Source organism: Dromiciops gliroides, chromosome 2 (assembly GCF_019393635.1).
Source record: "Dromiciops gliroides isolate mDroGli1 chromosome 2, mDroGli1.pri, whole genome shotgun sequence".
NCBI classification, from domain to species: Eukaryota; Metazoa; Chordata; class Mammalia; order Microbiotheria; family Microbiotheriidae; genus Dromiciops; species Dromiciops gliroides.
The window spans coordinates 159,156,673-159,173,678 of NC_057862.1; the positions used below are offsets into that span (position 1 = coordinate 159,156,673).

Here is a 17,006-nt window from a genome sequence, read left to right on the forward strand (position 1 = left end):
CAACAACAACAAAAAAACCCAAACAACTAAACAATTTTTAAAAATTAAATTAAAAAAAAAGAAATAGCAGGAGCAAGGATATATGTTTTAGTATCTTCTGGGATTCTCAAGAAATTATATGCTCCAGAAGGAGTTTTGTTTCACAGGTAAAGAAACCGAGGTACATAATTGGCTCAAATAGTCTAACAAACTAGGGAAATAGAACTTCCTCCCTCTCCCCCTCTCCCTCTTCCCCCCTTTTCACACACACACACACACACACACACTCTCTCTCTCTCTCTCTCTCTCTCTCTCTCTCTCTCTCTCTCTCTCTCTCTCTCCCCCTCTCTCCCCCTCTCTCCCCCTCCCTCTCTCTCTCCCTCTCTCCCTCTCTCTCCCCTGCCTCCCTCCCCCACTCCTGCTACAAAAACATAGCGGTAGTTTCATTTTAGGCACCATTTGGTACATCTACCAAAAATATTAATTGGAAGGGAGACGATATGAATTGGGTTTATAATTGGCACTGAGAGACATTTAAAAAAAGAAGCCATGTCAGTGGTAATGTTGGAATTATCAGTGCACCTCATCCTGTGGTGATCTGCCAGAGAGTAGAGGAAGCAAAAGAACCTTAATTACCATGCTGATGGAAAAGTTGGTCTGCACTTTAAAACATCAGTGCAGGAATGAAGAAGAAAGCAAACTGGGTTTTCCAGATATTATTAGTTATGAGTCACTTTTACCTGTAATTCTTCCAATCTTGTTTGTACCATTAATATAGCTGCCAGCAAATCCTGAGACATGAGCTCCAAGGCTGTACCCAATTAGATGAACATTGCTTCTTGAAAATTGAACCGCCTCCTGCAAGACAGCAGTGGCTTGCTTTAAGCATGAGAAAAGCAGGGCTAAGAATGGTCCACAGCTTGATGGGAACTCTCCATGGTGTTTCTGAATTGTCCTCCCCCCTCTTCCAGACTGCTGGATTCTTTTTTTTTTTTAGGTGGCTCAGTGAGGGTTAAGTGACTTGCCCAGGGTCACACAGCTAGTAAGTGTCAAGTGTCTGAGGCCAGATTTGAACTCAGATGCTCCTGAATCCAAGGTCGGTGCTTTATCCACTGCGCCACCTAGCTGCCCCCAGACTGCTGGATTCTTTGGGTCTGGGTTCAAATGGCTTTCATGAGTCAAATTGAAATAAGATAGATAACCTTGTGGACTCTTCCCCTCTTTGAAACTATTGGCTCAGATCTTCTGCTTTCCTTCACCCCAGTCCTTTGAGCATGGAAGAGGGAAGGGAAGAAGGTGTCCAGGAGTATTTGACATATGTCTTAGCTTTTTCTCCTGAAGTATTCTTTCTCCTACAGAAGTCAGTACAGTACTTATAGATGGACAAAGGATATTTGGGGGAATTTTTCTCTTTTTTAACTTCAGTTAGTTCCACAACACTATATAGGGCCCTGGTGAGAAGATGGGATTCACTGGAGAGAGATAATTGTTGACATCATTTATAAGCTAATGTGTATCCTTTCTATATTTTGCATTTTCTGAGGGGGTAGAATCAAGGTTGTCTCTAACCAAAAAAGGGGGGGGGAGTAAAATAAATAAATAACAGCAAAAATAAGATAAAAGAACAAAACAAAAACCAAGTACCCTGCCCCCCATGGAGAAAGCACTTGGGGTTGTTAGGATGTCAAATACATGTAAGCTGTTTGAGGGTAAGAGCTATCTTACTTTTCTGTTTATATCTCTAGTACCTAGTGGTATCTGGTAGGTGCTTAATAAATGATTTCTGATTTAATGAACCTGCTTCCTGTGGACCTCACCATCATGAAATGATACCACCAGATGACTACCATTACATCAAAGATGAAAAGATGCCTCTTACTACCTTAGTTTTCTATTTGTATCCCCAGAACTTAGGATAGTGCTTTGCTTCTAGTAAGCATTTAATAAAATTTTCAAAATGTATTCATTACTAGTTTGTAAGCTCCACCAGAACAGGAATTGTATCTTTAAAATTTTTTGTATCTCCTGGCACCTAGGGCAGCAATTTACATAGAGTAGATGTTTAATATATATTGATTAATTAAATTGTCATTAGTAGGTAGCTGCCTCAAGTGTGATCCTGTCAGCTGAAGTCATATGAATAAGTGAAGCAGGTGTAGACTGGCTTTCTCTGCTCTTTCTCATTCCCTTTTTAGATGCAGGATGGCCAGGGGAGTTAACAATTTGCCATGGATTGTGACATCTGTCAGTGTAAGATGGAGTTGTTTTTTTTTTTTTAAACTGACAAATTAACCTGGGGAACTGTATGGCAATGGAGAGGACTGTCATACAGGTGGACTGCATACCTTAGATTTGGTTGTTCTTAGTTCATTTCACCTAATGAGGGAGGTAGATCAACCCCTGTGCTTACCCTGTGGGACCAGTCAGATTTCATACTGTATTAGCTGGTGGTTGTTGCACCTTCCCTGGGTTCAGGATAGTTTGCTTTGTGGACTCATTTCCCACCCCCACCTCCCAGCTCCTCAAGTGGATTGAGTGCTTTAGAAAGATCCTGACAACTTCCAGAACAGACAAACAGGAGGTAGAATGTTTCCTCACACTCCAAAACCAGTCCCCAAGATGTTCATGGTAATAGGAAAGGTGATTTTTTAGAAATATAACTTAGCCCATCTAAGTTGTCAAAAGGATGTAATTTGCTTGGTCTCAGAAGACAGACCCAAGGGCAATGATTAGAAGCTACAAGGAGGCAAATTTAGGGTTAGCACAAAGGAAAACTTCCAAAGGATGTCTTAGTCAAAAATTAACGTGAGGTCCTGGGTTCTTCCTCTTAAGAGCTATTCAGACAAAGTATGGGAAGCCACTTCTTAGAGCTATTGCAGAGGTGGTTATTGTTCAAGTGAGGATTGGACTGAGTGTTCCCTGAGGACCCTCCCAACTCTGAGATTGGAAGTCCCTGCACAGATGATGAAAAGAACTTTGAAGTCTGCCTCACAGTGAAATCTGGTCATTCTCACTAGGAAAAATTATGCCAGCTAGTCTCTCTCTGGTAGAGTCATAATTTCATTGAAAAAAATTTGGGGGGGTCTTTTTGAGGAGACTCTCAAGCTTATTGAAAATCCTACCAGATAACAAAAACAAAAACAAAACAAAACAAAAAAGAAAATCCTACCAACTAGAGCAAGGATGGAATGTTTGCTTTTGCTATCTGTGAGAAAATAATTATTAATAATGACTTTCTAGAAGAAAACCAGAAGCTGTTCTCCCCCTCCCCAGCCTGGGAAGAGCCTGCAACTTGATTAAAGGAATGCAGATTGACCTTCCTCACTACTGTGGGGAAGGAGACTCACCTTGACTACCTCCCAAGTCATGTCAATCAATGGAGTTGAATGATACTAACCTATTTAACTTAGATCAATGCGTCTACCTTAGAGAAGATAAAAATCCTTGGAGACAAGAGGGTCACTCTCTTGCCACTCTTGCTTCTCCTACTCTCTTATGCTCCTAAGCACTTCTCTTACCCCAGGGCTGGCTCTCCCCAGCCTCCCTTTCTGGGACTTCAGGCTGGGTGTATTACTAGTGGGGAAATTTTTCAGACATGTGGTCAAATTAATAATAAATGCTTCCTGCCAAAACTGGTGAAATAGCCTCTAATTTATAAGTAGTAATACCTTAGAAACCCCAGCCTGGCTCCCCAATAATCTGGGCAGAAAAGGGCTAGTCCCCCCAATATTTCAAACAACACCTATCAGACTTCAATTTCAGTGCCAATGGTTGGGGAGAATGAAGGAAATGCATTCATCCTGAAAAACCTAATGCAGGGACTGAAAGCTTTCTCTTCTCCCTAAGGACCTTTAATATACAAGAAAAAAAAATCAAGGGCAATCTAAGTTTAAAAAAAAATTTAGATTTTCTTTGGTGAGAAAAATATAAATTTGTCTGATCATCTGCTTTTTAAATTAAGAACAGGGAATAGATACTTCTATTCAGTAAATAAAACACATAATTTAAAAATATACTTCATTTGTGCTTTCAGATGTAGCTACAGTATCAGCTAACTGGTGCTTAATTATTTTACTTTGTTAAGAGGGAGATTTTTTGAGGGGTAGTAGCATCAAGAAATGAAGGTGGTGTAAAAAGTAAAAGGCACCAATAAAACATTATTAAATATACTTCATATCTATATTATGGCAAATTAAGGAGACAAAAGGAACAGAGACCATAGAGGGAAAGATATACATATGGACTAAATATGAAGATATGTATGTATAAGTGAAGAGCAATGGGGAGAAAAAGATAGGGGAAGAGGGAGACAGAGGCTCATTAACTTTATGAAAATATATCACATGATCAGGGTACACACAATGTGTTTATTATGAGTAGGAAAGTAGAAGACATGTTTGTCAGTGTCTCTGATGGGCAAATATATAGTTTATGCACTCAAACTGACATTTTGACCCTCTAGATTTTTTAAAAGTAAATATTTGTAAAAGACTTGCTATAAAATGCAATTTAATGCCTACTTAAAATTTGAAAATATTAGTGTTCGTGAAATCCTCGCTTCCTCTCCTCCCTCCTTCCTTCCTTCCTCCCTTCCTTCCTCTCTTTCTGGTCTTCCTATCTCACCTAGGCTATAAGTTTTGGGGTAACGGGCCTGATCCCTCTCTGATTGGTACAGGGATTTTGACCTAATATCGAATTTAATGTGGACAACCAATAAGCTCAGTCCACAGTTACTCAAAACTCCCTACCTCAAGGTTCAGCTCCCTGGGAGAAGAGATTACAAGTCTATATCAATCTACCTGGTAGAAATCATTTTTGAAAGAGCAAATCCCTAACTTCCTGCTCTGGAAAGCAAGAAGTTACAGTTTACAGACAAAAAGGTTGTCTGCTTTCAAAGAATAAGAGTAATATCTTGAGGTCTTTAAGGGTATTTCTCCTAAAGAATTTTCAAATTGTTCAAATTTTGCACCTATAGGAACATATGATATTGCTTTAAGTTAATTGCCCCATAGCCTTGTTAATAATAAGGCAGGGACCAGAGTCTCTGATCTAAAGGACACTTTGAATGGCAGAAAGTTGGTTAGGCAAACCATATTCAAATCACTAATAGAATCATACCAGTATTTTTTCACTTACAATTTAGAGAGATAAGGATACAAGCAGACATAATTTTATCCTGACTTTTTTTCTATTTAGCACTTACAGGATATCTACTGGATGCAGGGTCTTTGTCCTGAATGCCCCTTTCTATTTTATTCTTGCTGAATTCAGTATTTATGAAGCAATTTAAATGTTTATAGGACTCACTTATCTGAGGATCTCATGGATGAGACCATATTAACAAATGGTAAATGTCTAAACCAATGAGGGAGAGAAATGATTTGCAAATAGTGTTTTGTTTCCTGTCTTCTCCTTTAAATATCAGCTAAATAAACTCAGATTCCAGGAGTTGGTCCAGAGAAGGAAGGAATAGAAGAGGAAGTAAAAGTTCTTACCTCTAACCACTCCAAGAAATTTGCGATTTCCTGGCCAACGCGTCGGGTATTTCGGACAGCAATAGCATAGTGCTGGTGTGCCAACGTAATCCAATCAGCCACAATCACATTCACTTGGTTGGATTTCTGAGATTTGAGTGCAGATGCCATTTCCCAAATCCATTTCTCCAGCATGCCATCCACCTGTGGGAAGGGGAAACTAAGCAAATTAAGCCTCTTCATTGGTCTACCTTTCCTTTTCTTCCTTTTTTTTTTTTTTTTTTTTTTGCTGGGCTATGGGGGTTAAGTGACTTGCCCAGGGTCACACAGCTAGTAAGTGTCAAGTGTCTGAGGCCGGATTTGAACTCAGGTACTCCTGAATCCAGGGCCTGTGCTTTATCCACTGTGCCACCTAGCTGCTCCCTTTTTTTTTTAACCACTCTCTTCTTTTTCTTCCTAAGGGGAAGTAAAATATCTCTGTCTGGGGCAGCTAGATGGCACAGTGGATAGAGTACCGGTCCTGGAGTCAGGAGTACCTGAGTTCAAATCCGACCTTAGACACTTAACACTTATTAGCTGTGTGACCCTGGGCAAGTCACTTAACCCCAACTGCCTCACTAAAAAAAAAAAAAAGAAATGTATGAAAATGTGATAGGATGCTTCATGAGGTAGTATCTCCCATCACTAGTGGTCTTCAAGGAGAGGCTGCATAACAATAATTATTATTTTTTGGTGGTTTTGTAGATAAGGTTAGGAGGTTGGTAGGAGATTCTATGAAAATTCTCAGCAATGGTCATGCAGCCTGTGCTTAAAGACATCCAAAGATGAGGAAGCCATTATTACCTAAGGCAGCCCATTTTACTTTTGGACAACTAGCTGTTTAAAAATATATATCATTACATTGTGTGTTGATACAATAGATACCTTTCAACAAATGCCTAAACAGCTCTCCCTATAAAGTACATTTCATGAAGGCAATTAAGGAAAACTACTTAGTACAGGATAGCAATTGATAATCTTAATAAATCAGTACCAACATTGACCATTGTATTTTATCATTGTAGGTATCACATATATTGTTCTTTTGGCTCTGTTTTCTTAACTTTGCAGCATTGCACACAAGTCTTTCCATGTTTCTCTGACTTATTCATATTTTGTCATTCCTTACAGCATAATATTTTATTACATTCATATACCACGGTTTGTTCAGCCTTTCCCCAATCATTGGGCATGCATATCTCTGAATTCTTCATATTTTGTTATTCCATATGGCTTAATAACATTCTATTACATTCATATATCATAGTTCATTCAGCTATCCCCCAATCATTGGGCTTGTATTTTGTTTCTAGACTTTTGTATGACAAATAATGATGATATGATTTTTTTTAATAGATGGATCTTTCCTGGACGGTTCTAATTGTCAAGATAGGCATTCTTAATCATTTTTGTATGTCATGGAAGTCTGTTCTTTGACAGTTTGCTGAAGTCTATGGATCCCTTCACAGAATGATATTTTAAAATAATTGAAGGAAATGTTAAATTTCAATTAGAGGTTAGTGAAAATAAAGATGTGATATCATTTTATCCAAGTGTAGAGATCTTTCAAAATCAATCCACAGTCCCCTTGGAGGAGGGGTGTCTATGGACCCTCAGGTTAAGGACCCCTTTGTTAAGATCTTCCCTATACTCCAAATCCAGAAAAAAAAAAAGGAACTGTGGAATATGGATGCTGATTGGACCATACTATTTCTTTTGGTTTTGGTGCTGTTGGTTTTCTTTTTTGAGGTTTTCCCTTTTTGCTCTGATTCTTCTCTTATAACATGACTAATGTAGAAATATGTTTAATGTTATTATGTATATATAACCTATATCAGATTACCTGCTGTCTAGGGGAGGGGGGGAGGGAGGAAAATTTGAAATTGGAAATCTTATATAAACAAATGTTGAAAACTATCTCTACATGTAACTGGAAAATAATAAAATACTTTTATTTAAAAAAAAAAGATCTTCCCTATATGATTTCTAACCTTTCCTCCTATTTCTGATGTTTGAGACCAAGGCAAACACATCTATTCCTTCTTCCTTATGAGAAGACTTCAAATGTTTGAAGATGCTATTGTGTGTTCAATAAATCATCTTTTCTCTATGCTTAATATCTTTAGCATATTTGACCAATCACATATGACATCATTTCAAGTTCTCTTACCATCTTTAGAGTCTTCTAGATATAAGCTAGCTTTTTAATACCCAGGCATCTAGGTAACACAGTGGATAGAGTGCCAGCCCTGGAGGTTGAAGGAACATAAACATGAATGTTGAAGTTCCTTAGTATTAGGGTAAAGATGGAGGTAGGGAGGGTTAAACACTATAATTTAGGTGGTGAACTCCTTAAGAAAGGAGATAGAATGACTTGGGAATCTATGATGTATCTGAATAGAATGACTCTCAAAGAAGAAAAAGTTGCTGAGTGATGGTGGCAGAGGGATAGTCTGGAAGTGGCAATGGGGAACAAAGAGGCTGTTTCTTCTGCTTGAGTGGAGAGGGGGTGGTCTGCATGAATGCCAGAAGATAGAAGGAGCATTGACTAAGATGAAGAGAAGTTTGCCTCAGTTCCTTAATTTGTAAACTGTGAATAATACTACACTACTTACTTTAGAGCAAAGCTTCTTAAACTGTGGGTTTTGACTCCATGTGGGGTCACATAACTGAATGTGGGGGTTGTGAAAAACTTGGCAATGGTAAAAAGTTATTGTATACCTATTTTTCATACTTATATACCAAGGGTTGTATAAAAATTTCTTGGGTAAAAAGGGGTCACAATTGGAAAAAGTTTAAGAAGCTCTGCTCTAGAGGGTTACTGAGATGAGCAAATGGAATAATATTCTTTGTAACAAAATGTATAAGCTATTATTGCTAGGTTTATTACAAAAAGGGGATTCCACTTCATAATCTTCAAGTAGATTGGTGCTATGGGAGTCCCTTTGTGGGTTTTTAGTTATGAAGAGAGTTTTTGTGTTAGTTTTTTTTTTAAATAATAGGCAACTTTTTGGACAGGGTTGGTTGGTTGTTGTCTTTTTTGCTCAAGGAAGATCAAAATAATATCACTATGTTAGGGTCTGGGTACAGTGTATCCAACTGTGGCTGATCAGACCAATACAAGCTCAGAAGGTTCTACTACAAGTTGTGCATAAATAGTTCATATGACCATTTAGGAGGGAGATGCCTCAAAATTTGCACTCATGTTTATTTTGTGCTGCTGCAATTCTGTTTTACTCACAGAGCATAGCGTCTTCTTTGATGTGGACACATCATGCTGGGTGTTCCTGTGCCAGGGTCTCCCATGTCTCATGATCAATTCCAAAGCTCTCCAGAGTGACCTTGAGAATGTCCTTGGATAATTTCTTCTGACCTCTGTGTGATCACTTGCCTTGAGTTCTCCATAAAATAGTATTTTAGGCAAACATACATTTGGCATTCCAACAACATGGCCGGCCCATTGGAGTTGCTCTCTCTGAAGCAGAGTTTGAATGTTTGGCAGTTCAGCTCAAGAAAGGATGTCTGCATGCAATACATTATCTTTCCAGATGATCCTCAGAATCTTTCTAATTCAAATGGTAGCAATTCAGTTGTGTGGCATGGCACTGGTATACTGGGTGGGTAGGTTTTACAGGCATACAACAATGAGCTCAGCTAAACGGTTCTGTAGACTTTCAGTTTGGTAGGTAGCCTAATACTTCCTCTCTCTCACTCTTTCCTTCAGAGCCTCCCAAACACTGAGCTAGCTCTGGCAATGTGTGTCTCAACTTCATCATTTATGTATACCCCTAAAAAGTATATAGCCAAGGTAAGTGAACTTACCCACAGCATTCAAAATCTCTCCATTTGCAGAAACTGATGGTTGCATATATGGAGGGTGTGATCCAAGTTACTGGAGAACCTCTACTTTCTTGTTAATTGTCAGACCAAAAATAGCACAAGTGTCAGAGAATCAATCTATTCTCTGTTGCATTTCAGCCTCAGAGGCTGTAATGAGTGCACATTCATCTATGAACAAAAACCCATGCACCAACTCTTCTTCCATGTTAGTCTTGGCTTGCAGTCTTTTCAAGTTAAATAATTTACTATCAGTGTGGTAGCTGACCTTGATGCCATTTTCATCCTCAATGAAGGCCTCTGACAGCATGGCTGATAACATCATGCTAAAAAGCATGGGAGCAAGCACACAGCCCTGCTTCACTCCATTGGTGACTGGTAAAGTGGGAGAGCATCATTCATTATCCAGAACCCATGAAAGCATGCTGTTGTGGAAGAGGCATACAATACTGATGAACTTCTCCAGGCAACCAATTTTTGCCATAATCTTCCACAAGCCCTCAAACCTGACAGTATCAGCGGCCTTGGCCAGATCAGCAGATATTGTGTACAGACCTCTGTTCTGCTCCTGGCGTTTCTCCTGTAGTTGTCAGGCAGCAAACATCACATTGACCTTTCCTTAGCCCTTTCTGAAGCCACACTGGCTCTGGGGTAGATGACCATCTTTCAGGTGAAGGATCAGCCAATTAAGTAGAACTCTGGCAAGAATCTTGTCAGCAATGACTAAGAGAGAGAACCCCCTCTGATTGTCACAGGACAACCTATTTTCTTTTGCTTTTTAAAAAAAGGAATAGATGGGGGCAGCTAAGTGGCACAGTGAATAAAGCACCAGCCCTGGATTCAGGAGGAACTGAGTTCAAATCCGGTCTCAGACACTTGACACTAGCTGTGTGACCCTGGGCAAGTCACTTAACCCTCATTGCCCCCCACAAAAAATAATAATAGACACCTTTTGGGCAGATTAATAATTCATAGACGAATTCATAGAAACTCAGGGCTGGAAAGGAAAAAATGTCCTCATGGACACAGAAGTCCTTTAGGGAGAGCCCCTAATCTCTCTCAATGAGTGAATCAGTAAATGAATTAACTGATCAATCATTCATGCTAGTGTAGCACCTTTTGGAAGTTCCTACCTCTCCTTCTCTGGCTTCCCTTTGGCCTATTTTCGGGGGTTTTTTTTTGTTTTGTTTTGTTTTTGCAGGGCAATGGGGGTTAAGTGACTTGCCCAGGGTCACACAGCTAGTAAGGGTCAAGTGTCTGAGTTCGGATTTGAACTCAGGTACTCCTGAATCCAGGGTCGGTGCTTTATCCACTGCGCCACCTAGCTGCCCCACCCTTTGGCCTGTTTTCAAGAAAAAGCAAGAATGGCTGAGCATGATTCTCTGTCCATTCTGAAGTCATTTCTTAGCCTTCTCTTCTTTTTATTAATTCATTCTAACTCTGATGTTCTTCCAACATCTTTGTGATTCTCCCCCCACTTGTCTCTCTGATCACATCTTGCCATTTCCAGATGTTTTTTTTTTTTTCACTCCTTTCATATAATTGAACACCCATCCTATTGGTTTAAGTAGTTGAGTAAATCGAATGCTTTTCATTTACTGATGGTTCTAAATTGTAAATGTTCTTCCCAATCTGTTTTTTCCTCTTTTGAAGAGTTCCCAGAGGAGAGGATTTAGATTCTGATCTTTAGTTTCGCTTGTTTTAAGAAAAGTATCATTGTAAATGCTTTAGGCCCTGCAGTCCCTATGGGAGGAGCTGGGAAAGGTAGGGAAGAATCTTTTTTGCTCTAAAAAGATAAAGAAAAAAACTTTGAAGGCAACAAACCAGCCAGCCACTGTATGCATAGTGTGATTCCAGGGATGCTGGGAATGTTCCTATGCCACAATCTAACTCTTTTCCCATTAAGTCTCTGATGCCTAAAATTTTAGCACTATAGATTCATTCTCACAGTTTAAGACTTTGTTACAGGTTAAAATGCTCATAACCCCAGGAGAGATAACACATTAAGCTTTTATCAATCATTAAATCTCAGGGTGAATGAGTTTTTAGACCTTCTTCTGAGAAAAGGTTTTGATGAAGGGGAAGGGTAGAGGTGGACGCAGAGAATGAAAGTGATTGAGGAAGGGCCTGAATGGTGACAAAGGGTGGGGGGGAGGGGACAAGTAAATGGAGAAAGGTTGAGGAAATGGGAACTTGAGTATGTCTAAAATAGATTTTGTTGACTTGACAGTTTTGCAGGAAGCCATCCCTGAAAGTAGAAAATAATTTTCTTTTTGGTAATTGAATTACTATAGGTTGATTGGAGAATGGGATCTGTGTTCAGATTCATGTGGGCCTCATGGGAATCATGGTGGAATCAGGAATGGGCTTAGATCCCCAAATGGATGCTTTTCTGGTCAAACAGGTGTAAACACTGTGTCTGGTCTTCTCCCTCCGTAACTGCATGTATTCTTCTAAATAGCTTAAAACACACATACACACACACATACACACAATGCCCCCCTTCTACCTACCCTGCCCCCAAGATACAATTACAATATAGTGGAAAGAGCACTATACTGTATTTCAGTAGAATATAAGCTCTTTGGGGGCAGCTAGGTGGCACAATAGATAAAGCATGGCCCTGGATTCAGGAGGCCCTGAGTTCAAATCCGGCCTCAGACACTTGATACTTACTAGCTGTGTGACCCTGGGCAAGTCACTTATAACCCTCATTGCTCTGCCTCCCCCAAAAATATCTTTACTCAGCCACTCTCATTTTTTAAAAAAAGAATATAAGGGGCAGCTACATGGCGCAGTGGATAGAGCACTGGCCCTGGAGTCAGGAGTACCTGGTTCAAATCCGGCCTCAGACACTTAACACTTAACTAGCTGTGTGACCCTGGGCAAGTCCAACCCCAATTGCCTCACTAAAAAAAAAAAAAGAATATAAGCTCTTTGCAGAGATGACTTTTTCTTTCTTTCTATTGTTCTTTCTTTTCCAAGTTTTAAAATTCTATAATTGCACCTATGATTTTAGTTTGCATAATTTTGTTAGCTCCTGGGATGGTTCTGATTGATCCCAGACTCTGGGACGAGTCACAGAACCGTCATTTCTTTTCCTACATCCCCTTTCCTCCTTTGTATCCCTCCCATATTTTCTAACATCTAGGTCTGAAATTCTGCAACAGAAGATTACAAGATGGGTGGCTACCAGAATGTCTGTCTGAAATTTTTTTTTCTTTTTTCTTTTGTGGGGCAATGGGGGTTAAGTGACTTGCCCGGGGTTACACAGCTAGTAAATGTTGAGTGTCTGAGACCGGATTTGAACTCAGGTCCTCCTGAATCCAGGGCCAGTGCTTTATCCACTGCACCACCTAGCTGCCCCGAAATTTTTTGATAATCTTTCAGCCCATCTGACCACAATTACTATTCAATTGTTGCCTCCTTCACCCCCAAGTCTCACCCAATTAATTTGGCTTCCATTCACTTCTGAAAAAGAGAAAACCAGGGGCAACTGGGTAGCACAGTGGATAAAGCACTGGCACTGGATTCAGGAGTACCTGAGTTCAAATCCGGCCTCAGACACTTGACACTTACTAGCTGTGTGACCCTGGGCAAGTCACTTAACCCCCATTGCCCTGCAAAAAAGAGAGAGAGAGAGAGAGAGAGAGAGAGAGAGAGAGAGAGAGAGAACACCAATTCTATCTTGGGTTTAGTTCTGATTTGTTGTTTAGATACTTGGTCCTTAAATGAGAAGTGCATTTGACTTAGTTTGGGGGAGTTGTACAGACTTGGGGAAGTCTTTTGTAAAGCAAAGAGGGGTGGGGGGCAGGGGGAGGTTTGGAATGAGCATAAATGTGAATAATTAAGAGATGGGGATGTGCATTACAAAAACAAAGTTCAAAAACTGGCTAGGTGGCAGGAATAGGTATCCAAGGAATGAAACAAGCCCTGAATTCTCACGGGACTCAGCACATTCACTCATCTGCTTGCTCCAAATCTGGCTGGGATCCAGGAAGCAGAAAGCTCATCTCTAGCATGAGCCTTGCCATATGACAGCCTAATTGCTTAATTGGACTTCAGCATCTCACTGGGAGTTCTTAATCTACTGCCTTCTCCAGGACTTCTCATCTCCTTTTGAGAAACAAGGCCTAACCTTTCTCTGGAGGAGAAAATGTATCACTCCTTTAAAAAAAAAAATGGATTTTTTTTTTTTTTTGCATGTGAAGTCAGAGGACTAGGGGATACGGAGGGAGGAAGAAAAGACATCAGAATGTCATACCGACCATCCGTGGACAATGATCACCAGAGGGATAGATGAGTTGAAGTTGCACTGGTCAAGTGTGTCTAAATGATGAAGTTGAATCTCACAGCTGTCGCTGTTTTTGCTGAAATGGAGGAGGAACCTGGTTTCTGTCTTGAAGGACTTTTTCTCCATTTCTGTGTCCTGGGAGCTTCTCCCTGCTGCTTCTGGAACAAAAGGTCAGGGAATTATGGTAAACCTCACATCTTATCCACTCTTCTCCAGATCACAATGAGTTGTATAGAAGAATGAAAGCTCCTTGAGGGAAGGGACAGTTTCATTGGTTTATTTGTACCCTTACTATCTGGCACAGTGCCTAGAACAGAGTAGGAATTTAAGAAATGATTGTTGACTTGAATTGAATTTCTCCAAATGCTTGGAGGTTTTAAGAACACAAGATAATTATACCTGAATTTGTGAAATACAAGATATCATTCCATCATTGAACAATGACGTTGAAGTTCAGGGTAATTTCCCCCCCTTGGCATCATTAACAAGCACACAGGCACATTACTCCTTTCATCTTACAGTGTAGCTTATAATATGTTTAACAATAATAATAACTTAAGCATGGTTCAAGATAGTTCCAAAGGACTCATGATGGAAAATGCTTTCCAAATCCAGGAAAAAAAAAAAGAACTGTGGAATATGGATGCAGATTGAACCATACTATTTCTTTTGTTTTTGGTGCTGTTGTTTTTCTTTTTTGAGGTTTTTCCTTTTTGCTTTGATTCTTCTCTTATAACATGACTAATGCAGAAATATGTTTAATGTTACTACTGTACATATATAACCTATATCAGATTACTTGCTGTCTTGGGGAGGGGGGGAATGGAGGTGAGGGAGGGAGAAAAATTTGAAACTAGAAATCTTTTTTCCCCCCTTTTTTTTTTTTGCAGGGCAATGACGGTTAAGTGACTTGCCCAGGGTCACACAGTTAGCAAGTGTCAAGTGTCTGAGTCCGGATTTGAACTCAGGTCCTCCGGAATCCAGGGCCAGTTCTTTATCTACTGTGCCACCTAGCTGCCCCCTTGAAACTAGAAATCTTATAAAAACAAATGTTGAAAACTATCTCTACATGTAACTGGAAAATAATAAAATACTTTTATAATAAAAAAATAATAACTTAAACATAATGGTAATACCACACAATATCATTTACAAAAGATGTTTCCTTCCATTGACCATCTCAGCTTAGAGATCTTGCCAGCCATATTCCATAGAGTACAAAGCACCATTCATGATTATAAGATTATAGGATCATAGATCTAGACATAGAAGGAAACTTAGAAGTCATCTTGTCCAAGTGCCTGATTTTATAATGGAGGAAACTGAGGCCCTGAGAAGTTGAGTGATGTTTCTAATACCATACAAGGTAGTAAATGGCAAAGGTGGGATTTGAAGTCAGGTATTGTCACTCCAAATTCATTGTGAAGGAAAAGATCAAAATAATATTTTATTAATTTCAATTCAACAAACTTCTATGAAGATCTTGCTATGTGCAAAGCATTGCAGTTGGCGCTAGGGGAAATATAGAATTTAGATAAAAGTTCTCCCTTGTCTTCACTTGATGAGCACATTCACAAATAACCATAATATGGAATGATATCTGATAAGAGAGAGATATATCCATCAAGTTTATGTGCAGTCCAAGGTCTGGGAGGATAGACCATTATCAACTGGGGAGATCAGGGAAGATTTTATGAAGAAGGTGATTCTTTTGAGTAGGATTTTAAAGGCTTTGTGGGAATTACATAGGTGAAGGAAGGAGTGGGGTAGGTTGTGTGAGAACATAGAAAGCAAAGTATTGTAAAATCCATATTGCGCATGGGTGGGGCATAGAGTAACCTATTTTGGCTACTTTAGAGTAACAGTATAGTCTTGACCTGTTGTGAGACTGCTATAATGTCCACACATACTCTAATACTTCAGATATAAGAGCTCTTTTAGGGCACATGGTAGAAAGTAGGATGAGATAATCCTGGAACTGTAAGGTGTTATTGAATTGTTTTAGTTGTATCTGACTCTCCATGACCCCATTTGGGATTTTCTAGGCAAAGAGAGTGGAGTGGTTTGCCATTTCCTTCTCCAGCTCATTTTACAGATGAGGAAACTGAGGCAAACAGGGTTAAGTGGCTTGCCCAGGGTCACACAGCTAGTAAATGTTTGAGGCTGGATTTGAATTCAGATCTTCTTGACTCTAAGGTGGGTACGCTATCCATTGTGCCTCTTAGAACTGAAAGGTATAGAGGAACCTAAATGCTAGACAAAAGACCTTGAACTTTTAGTCTGAGCAGGAGAGTGATGTGAATAGATCTAGGCTTAAGGAAGATGTCTGTCAGTAGTGTGGATCAATTAACAAACATTTAATGACAGATGACAATGTGGCAAGAACTATACTAAGCACTGGGGCTACAGGGACAGTGGTGGGTCAGGGCACAGGTGTCACTCACTGTCCTTTTTCAGAGGACCAATGATATCACAGGTGATGTCTCGACTTGTGGGTGACTTGGATTTAAGTGAGTCAGAATTGCACAAAGTCGTCAGCCTTGCTCGCTCTTCCAGAGTCATCAAGGGCATGGGTAGAGGGTATAGAAGAGAGAGAGAGAATGAATTGTGATGCTGAGAACCAATGAGAAGAAGACAAAGGGAGTTGAGAACGCTACTACAAACTTTAGTCTTTTCAGGGAAGTAAGTAGTTAAGTCCAGCTATGTGGGTGCAGAGGTGTTGGGGAATTGAGGAACAGGAAAAGGTTTGGAACAATAACTGTAGGAAATGGAGACGTGTCCCCCTTCCTCCAGGGTCTGACACCCTTCTTACCCCACTCTTTCTCTCTCTTCTCCACCTATACAGGCCAATTTACATTACATAAAAATCGCTTTACGGGTCTGCAGAATGGTCTGGATGTACTATAGAAGTAAATACAAAATAAATACAAGTTACTATACATAACAGCTGTGGGGAAGGGGGATCAGAAAAGACCTCATGTAGGATATGGTATTTGAGCTGAGCTTTGAAGAAAATTAGGGAACCAAAGAGGCAGAGGTAAGGATGGAGTCTAGCTAGATAAAAGGGAAAGCCTATGCAAGGGCACAGAGATAGGGAGTTGAAAGTCATGTATCAGTAACAGCAAGGAGGCCAATTTGGCTGCTGACCTTGGGGTAAAGTTGGAGTATGGAGGCAGAAAAAACCAGAAGAGAGGGGATGGAAGGGGTCATGAATGAGAGATCACAATGAGGACTAAGGACAGGTTCAGCCTAAGTGTGAACACAATCTTATTACGTGATATATTATAATAATTAAACATAATAGCTCACAGTAATATTATATTATACAGAGTTTGGCAAAACACGTGTATTTATACATAGCCAATTACTGTAATTACTGGATA

At 39.8% G+C, this 17,006-nt stretch overlaps 1 protein-coding gene across 1 annotated transcript in view; it reads right to left on the bottom strand.

Annotated features, from left to right (window-relative positions):
• The window catches only part of LIPC (lipase C, hepatic type), a 243,772-nt gene that overhangs the window by 46,780 nt on the left and 179,986 nt on the right, over nt 1–17,006 (bottom strand). The window contains 3 exon segments of the mRNA XM_043984773.1: nt 720–837; nt 5,475–5,657; nt 13,594–13,781. Of these exon segments, the coding sequence (XP_043840708.1) occupies nt 720–837; nt 5,475–5,657; nt 13,594–13,781 (489 nt within the window).